The following is an 8,070-nucleotide window of genomic DNA, read 5'->3' as shown; positions in this document are numbered from 1 at the left end:
CTATACTCCTCACCTCTCTAAGTCGAGAGGAGTATAACAAGGTGCAAGGATTGAAGAGCGCCAAGGAGATTTGGGACGTGCTCAAGACCGCGCACGAAGGAGACAAGGTGACCAAAATCACCAAGAGAGAGACGATCGAGGGGGAGCTCGGTCGCTTCCGACTTCGCCAAGGTGAAGAGCCACAAGAAATGTACAACCGGCTCAAAACCTTGGTGAACCAAGTGCGCAACCTCGGGAGTAAGAAATGGGATGACCATGAGGTGGTTAAGGTTATTCTTAGATCACTTGTTTTCCTTAACCCTACTCAAGTTCAATTAATTCGTGGTAATCCTAGATATACACTAATGACTCCCGAGGAAGTAATAGGTAATTTTGTGAGCTTTGAGTTGATGATCAAAGGCTCAAAGAAGATCATCGAGCTAGATGGCCCCTCCGCGCCCGAAACACAACCGGTTGCATTCAAGGCGACGGAGGAGAAGAAGGAGGAGTCTACATCAAGTAGACAACCAATCGACGCCTCTAAGCTCGACAATGAGGAGATGGCGCTCATCATCAAGAGCTTCCGCCAAATCCTCAAGCAAAGGAGGGGGAAAGATTACAAGCTCCACTCCAAGAAAGTTTGCTACAAATGTGGTAAGCCCGGTCATTTCATTGCTAAATGTCCATTATCTAGTGATAGTGATAGGGGCGACGACAAGAAGGGGAGAAGAAAGGAGAAGAAGAGGTACTACAAGAAGAGGGGCGGCGATGCCCATGTGTGCCGCGAGTGGGACTCCGAGGAGAGCTCCTCCGACTCCTCCTCCGACGAGGACGCCGCCAACATCGCCGTCACAAAGGGACTCCTCTTCCCCAACGTCAGCCACAAGTGCCTCATGGCAAAGGACGGCAAAAAGAAGGTGAAATCCAAATCCTCCACTAAATATGAGTCCTCTAGTGATGATAATGCTAGTGATGAGGAGGATAATTTGCATACCCTTTTTGCCAACCTAAACATGCAACAAAAAGAAAAATTAAATGAATTAATTAGTGCCATTCATGAAAAGGATGAACTCTTGGACACCCAAGAGGACTTCCTAATCAAGGAAAACAAAAAGCATGTCAAGGTTAAAAATGCTTACGCTCTAGAAGTAGAAAAATGTGAAAAACTATCTAGTGAGCTAAGCACATGCCATGATGTTTTCAACAACCTTAGAAATGAAAATGCTGGTTTAATTGCTAAGGTTGATTCAAATGCTTGTGAGGATTCAATTCCCAATCTTAGAGATGATAATGCCAATTTGCTTGCTAAGATTGAAAAATTGAATGATTCTCTCACTAGCCTTAGAAGTGAAAATGATATATTGCATGCTAAGGTTGTAGAATTAAAATCTTGCAAATCATCTACATCTACCGTTGAGCATACTTCCATTTGTACTAGATGTAGAGACATTAACATTGATGCTATTCATGATCACATGGCTTTAATTAAACAACAAAATGATCATATAGCAAAATTAGATGCAAAAATTGCCGAGCATGACTTAGAAAACAAAAAATTTAAATTTGCTAGAAGCATGCTTTATAGTGGGAGACGCCCTGACATTAAGGATGGCATTGGCTTCCAACAGGGAGGCAATGTCAAACTCAATGCCCCTCCTAAAAGATTGTCTAATTTTGTTAAGGGCAAGGCTCCCATGCCTCAAGATAACAAGGATTACATTTTATACCCTGCCGGTTACCCTGAGAGCAAAATTAGGAGAATTCATTCTAGGAAGTCTCACTCTGGCCCTAATCATGCTTTTATGTATAAGGGTGAGACATCTAGCTCTATGCAATCAACCCGTGCTAAATTGCTTAAGAAGAAAACTCCTAGTGCATCAAATGATCATGATATTTCATTTAAAACTTTTGATGCATCTTATGTTTTGACTAACAAATCCAGCAAGGTAGTTGCCAAGTTGGTTGGGGGCAAACACAAGGGATCAAAAACTTGTGTTTGGGTACCCAAAGTTCTTGTATCTAATGCCAAAGGACCCAAAACAGTTTTGGTACCTAAAACAAAGAACTAAACTTGTTTTGTAGGTTTATGCATCCGGGGGCTCAAGTTGGATAATCGACAGCGGGTGCACAAACCATATGACAGGGGAGAAGAAGATGTTCTCCTTCTATGAGAAAAACCAAGATACCCAACGAGCTATCACATTCGGGGATGGAAACCAAGGTTTGGGTAAAATTGCTATTTCACCTGACCATTCCATTTCCAATGTTTTTCTTGTAGATTCTTTAGACTATAATTTGCTTTCCGTTTCGCAATTATGTCAAATGGGCTACAACTGTCTTTTTACTGATGTAGGTGTCACTATCTTTAGAAGAAGTGATGATTCAATAGCATTTAAAGGAGTGTTAGAGGGTCAGCTATACTTGGTAGATTTTGATAGAGCTGAACTCGACACTTGCTTAATTGCTAAGACTAACATGGGTTGGCTCTAGCACCGCTGACTAGCCCATGTTGGGATGAAGAATCTTCATAAGCTTCTAAAGGGAGAGCACATTTTAGGATTAACAAATGTTCATTTTGAGAAAGACAGGATTTGTAGCGCATGCCAAGCAGGGAAGCAAGTTGGTGTTCATCATTCGCATAAGAACATCATGACGACTGACAGGCCACTGGAGCTCCTACACATGAACCTATTCGGCCCGATTGCTTACTTAAGCATTGGCGGGAGTAAGTACTGTCTAGTTATTGTGGATGATTATTCTCGCTTCACTTGGGTATTCTTTTTGCAGGAAAAATCTCATACCCAAGAGACCTTAAAAGGATTCTTGAGACGAGCTCAAAACAAGTTCGGCTTAAGTATCAAGAAAATAAGAAGCGACAACGGGACAGAGTTCAAGAACTCACAAATCGAAGGCTTCCTTGAGGAGGAGGGCATCAAGCATGAGTTCTCTTCTCCCTACACACCACAACAAAATGGTGTAGTGTAGAGGAAGAATCGAACTCTATTGGACATGGCAACAACCATGCTTGATGAGTACAAGACTTCGGATCGGTTTTGGGCGGAGGCAGTCAACACCGCTTGCTACGCCATCAACCGGTTGTATCTACACCGAATCCTCAACAAGACATCATACGAACTCCTAACCGAGCAAGTTGATCTTGATGAGATAGGTGATGAAGAGGCTCCGTGCATCGCGCTAAGGAACATGTCCATTGGGGATGTGTGTCCTAAGGAATCCAAAGAGCCTCCAAATGCACAAGATCAACCATCCTCCTCCACCAACTCAAATTGAGGATGAGGCTGAAAATGATGAAGGAGAAGATCAAGAAGATGAGCCACCTCAAGATGACGGCAATGATCAAGTGGGAGATGCAAATGATCAAGACAAGGAGGATGAAGAACCAAGACCGCCACACCCAAGAGTCCACCAAGCAATCCAACGAGATCACCCCGTCGACACCATCCTAGGCGACATTCATAAGGGGGTAACCACTAGATCTCGTGTTGCACATTTTTGTGAGCATTACTCTTTTGTTTCCTCTATTGAGCCACACAGGGTAGAGGAAGCACTTCAAGATTCGGATTGGGTGGTGGCGATGCAAGAGGAGCTCAACAACTTCACTAGAAATGAGGTATGGCATTTAGTTCCACGTCCTAACCAAAATGTTGTAGGAACCAAGTGGGTCTTCCACAACAAGCAAGACGAGCATGGTGTGGTGACAAGGAACAAAGCCCGACTTGTGGCCAAGGGATACTCCCAAGTCGAAGGTTTGGATTTCGGTGAAACCTATGCACCCGTAGCTAGGCTTGAGTCAATTCGTATATTATTAGCCTATTCTACTTACCATGGCTTCAAGCTTTACCAAATGGACATGAAGAGTGCCTTCCTCAATGGACCGATCAAGGAAGAGGTTTATGTTGAGCAACCTCCCGGCTTTGAAGATAGTGAGTATCCTAACCATATTTACAAACTCTCTAAGGCGCTTTATGGGCTCAAGCAAGCCCCAAGAGCATGGTATGAATGCCTAAGAGATTTGCTTATCACTAATGGCTTTAAAGTCGGAAAAGCCGATCCTACACTCTTTACCAAAACACTTGAAAATGATTTGTTTGTATGCCAAATTTATGTTGATGATATTATATTTGGGTCTACTAACGAATCTACATGTGAAGAGTTTAGTAGGATCATGACACAAAAATTCGAGATGTCTATGATGGGGGAGTTGAAGTACTTCTTAGGATTTCAAGTGAAGCAACTCCAAGAGGGCACCTTCATTAGCCAAACGAAGTATACTCAAGACATTCTAAACAAGTTTGGGATGAAGGATGCCAAACCCATCAAGACTCCCATGGAAACCAATGGGCATCTCGACCTCGACACAGGAGGTAAATCCGTAGATCAAAAGGTATACCGGTCGATGATAGGTTCTTTACTCTATTTATGTGCTTCAAAAGCTCACCTTACGGCCGTAAAACGAATCTTGAAATATTTGGCTTATACTCCAAAGTTTGGGCTTTGGTACCCTCGGGAATCCACATTTGACTTAATTGGTTATTCCGATGCCGATTGGGCGGGTTGCAAAATTAATAGAAAGAGCACATCGGGGACTTGCCAGTTCTTGGGAAGATCCCTGGTGTCTTGGGCTTCAAACAAGCAAAATTCCGTCGCTCTTTCTACCGCCGAAGCCGAGTATATTGCCGCAGGCCATTGTTGCGCGCAATTGCTTTGGATGAGGCAAACCCTTAGGGACTATGGTTACAAATTAACTAAAGTTCCTCTTCTATGTGATAATGAGAGTGCAATCTACATGGCGGATAATCCGGTGGAGCATAGCCGCACTAAACACATAGCCATTCGGTATCATTTCTTAAGGGATCACCAACAAAAGGGGGATATCGAGATTGCATATATTAACACTAAGGAACAATTAGCCGATATCTTTACCAAGCCACTAGATGAACAAACTTTTAACAAACTTAGGCATGAGCTGAATATCCTTGATTCTAGGAATTTCTTTTGATGTTTTTGCACACATAGCTCATTACTATACCTTTGATCATATCTCTTTCATGTGCTATGAATAATGTGTTTTTCAAGTATATTTCAAACCAAGTCATAAGTATATTGAAAGGGAATTGGAGTCTTCGGCAAGGCAAAGGCTTCCACTCCACTCTATAACTCATCCTTCGCCGTCGCTCCGAGCAACTCTCCGTCTTTGGTATAATCTTCACTCATGTTTTATTTGCCAAAGGGGAGAAAGTAGTTTTACAGAGGGCTTATATTTCACTCTAAGTATTCGTTTTTGGCGATTCATGCCAAAGGGGGAGAAAAGTATTAGCCCAAAGCAAAAGGACCACACCACCACCTAATTTTAAAACTAATGATTTTCAAATTGGTATCTTATTGTGTTCAAAAGGGGGAGAAAATAATATTTTCAAAATTAATATCTTAAAACCCTCTTGAACACTAAGAGGAGAATTTATTGAGGGGGAGTTTTGTTTAGTCAAAGGAAAAGCATTTGAAACAGGGGGAGAAAATGTCAAATCTTGTAAATGCTTCTCAAAACTTATTCATTTACCTTTGACTATTTGCAAAAGGACTTTGAAAAGAATTTACAAAAGAATTTGCAAAAACAAAATATGTGGTGCAAGCGTGGTCCAAAATGTCAAAAATTAAAGAAACAATTCTTGTGTATCTTATGAGTATTTATATTGGCTCAATTCTAAGTAACCTTTGCACTTACATTATGCAAACTAGTTCAATTATGCACTTCTATACTTGATTTGGTTTGTGTTGGCATCAATCACCAAAAAGGGGGAGATTGAAAGGGAATTAGACTTACACCTATTTCCTAATTGATTTTGGTGATTGAATTGCACAACACAAATAATTGGACTAACTAGTTTGCTCTAGTCTATAAGTTCTACAGGTGCCAAAGGTTCACAATAAGCCAATAAAAATACCAAGAAAAGGGTTCAAACAAGAGAGCAAAAGACAACCCGGAAGGCACCCTGGTCTGGCGCACCAGACTGTCCGGTGCACCACCGGACAGTGTCCGGTGCACTAGGGCACTCGAGGCTGAACTCTTCACCTTCGGGAATTTCCAAGGGCGCTCCGCTATAATTCACCGGACTGTCCGGTGTGCCAGCGGAGCAACGGCTAATTCGCGCGCAACGGTCGACTGCAACCGCATTCAATGCGCTACAGTGCGCGCAGAGTCAGAGCACGCGCAATTGGCGCACCGAACAGTCTACAGGACCTGTCCGGTGCACCACTGGACAGCCCAGAGGGCCCACAAGTCAGAGCTCCAACGGTCGAACACTAACGGCTGGCTGACGTGGCTTGCGCACCGAACAGTGTCCGGTGGCGCACCGGACTGTCCGGTGCGCCATATGACAGCACACCTCCAACGGCCATTTTTGGTGGTTGGGGCTATAAATATCCCAACCACCCCACATTTAATGGCATCCAAGTTTTCCACTCTTCTACACCTTACAAGGGCTAGCATTCAATACAAGACACACCAAAGAGATCAAATCCTCTCCCAACTCCACACAAAGCTTTAGTGATTAGATAGAGTGATTTGTTGTGTTCATTTGAGCTCTTGCGCTTGGATTGCTTCTTTTTCCCTTCATTCATGTGATCAAACTCAATTGTAACCAAGGCAAGAGACACCAATTGTGTGGTGGTCCTTGAGGGAACTTAGTGTTTCGTTTGATTGAGAAGAGAAGCTCACTCGGTCTAATTGACCGTTTGAGAGAGGGAAAGGGTTGAAAGAGATCCAGTTTTTGTGACCACCTCAACGGGGATTAGGTTTACAAAAATCGAACCTCGGTAAAACAAATCATCGTGTCTCGCTCTTTATTCGCTCACGATTTGTTTTGCGCCCTCTCTATCGGACTCGTTTCTATTTCTAACGCTAACCTGGCTTGTAGTTTGTGCTTAAGTTTGTAAATTTCAGATTCACCCTATTCACCCTCTATAGGCGACTTTCAGGAACCTCGACTCGGAGATAGGATAGGACGCACAACAGTTTGGGGTCGAGCTCGGAGACGACGACCCGAGGTGGAGCTCGAGACGCGCCATGGGAGAGGGAAGAGAGAGCTTTTGCCAGGGAGATGCACGCCATAGGGAGCTCGGGCCGGCGGGGAGAGCAGAGGAGCACGGCGCGCCATGGGTGAGCTGGCCGAGCACCAGGGAGATGGGGCGCGCGCACCAGAGGAAGAGCTGCGGCCTCCGCGGAAGCACGAACGGAGCGACCGAGCTGGTGCTTTGGCAAGCAGAGGGACGCGCGCTGCAAGGGAGAGAGGAGTGGCTGGGCGTGCACAGGGGAGCTTGGCCGGGCGCGGTGAGCTCCAGGACGCGCGGCACGGCCATAGAACTGGAGGGCGCGCGACCATGGAGATGGGCGATCGACGATGGGGCAGAGCCGGGCTGTGGAAGAGCCATGGCAAGGAAGCTCGGCAAGGTTGAGCGCCACGAGGGAGAAGCAGAGGGAGTACGCGCGGCCACATGGAAGCTTCACGGCGAGGGTCTCGGCTTGGAGATGAGAGAGAGGGCGACGCAGCATGGATGGGCGCCGAGCTGGAGGGAGAGGATCCGGACGCAGGGACGCGCAGACCGAGCGACGCGAGAGCGATGGACCGTGCACACATGGAGGAGCACTGGCAGAGGAGAAGCTCCGCGTGCAGGGGATTGGAGCGCGCTGGCGAGGGAAGCAGGAGCCAGAGCACTGAGGGAGAGCGAGTACCAGGGAGGCCAAGCGGCTGGGTGCTATGGGCGATTGGCAGAAAGAGACTTGGAACTAGGGAGGACGCCCGTGGGGAAGAAGATGAAGACTGGGCGGTGGCTAGAAATATCCCAAGGAGATGAGTGCCTGCGTTACGTAAGAAATGGAGAGGAGAGGGGACAAGAAGAGGCATCGGATGGAAAAATCTCTAGGAGATAAGACTGCCAAATGAAAAGGCTAAAAGCCTTGTGGTCGACGTGAGCAAGGGAAAGTAAAATTTCCTTCTCATTTTCTTTCAATCCAAACACATGCTAATCCAAATTATTGCAACACGAGCCGCGAAAATCTAATCTGAGTTCTAG

General features: G+C 45.4%; 1 protein-coding gene across 1 annotated transcript; it reads right to left on the bottom strand.

The window, feature by feature from the left end:
* Nucleotides 1-6,747: 6,747 nt before the first annotated feature.
* Nucleotides 6,748-7,773, bottom strand: LOC100382221 (uncharacterized). The gene has a single exon (NM_001174977.1). It carries the CDS (start codon nt 7,632-7,634, stop codon nt 6,972-6,974), a length of 663 nt encoding a protein of 220 aa, NP_001168448.1. The 5' UTR covers nt 7,635-7,773; the 3' UTR covers nt 6,748-6,971.
* Nucleotides 7,774-8,070: the final 297 nt, after the last annotated feature.

The sequence above is a fragment of the Zea mays genome, chromosome 2, assembly GCF_902167145.1.
Source record: "Zea mays cultivar B73 chromosome 2, Zm-B73-REFERENCE-NAM-5.0, whole genome shotgun sequence".
Taxonomy (NCBI): Eukaryota; Viridiplantae; Streptophyta; class Magnoliopsida; order Poales; family Poaceae; genus Zea; species Zea mays.
Note: the sequence above shows the minus strand (reverse complement) of the source record. Positions and strands in the feature narration are given on the sequence as shown.

Coding starts and splice junctions, on each gene's coding strand:
- LOC100382221 (NM_001174977.1), bottom strand. CDS start 7,634: ATGTGTGCACGGTCCATCGCTCTCGCGTCGCTCGGTCTGCGCGTCCCT.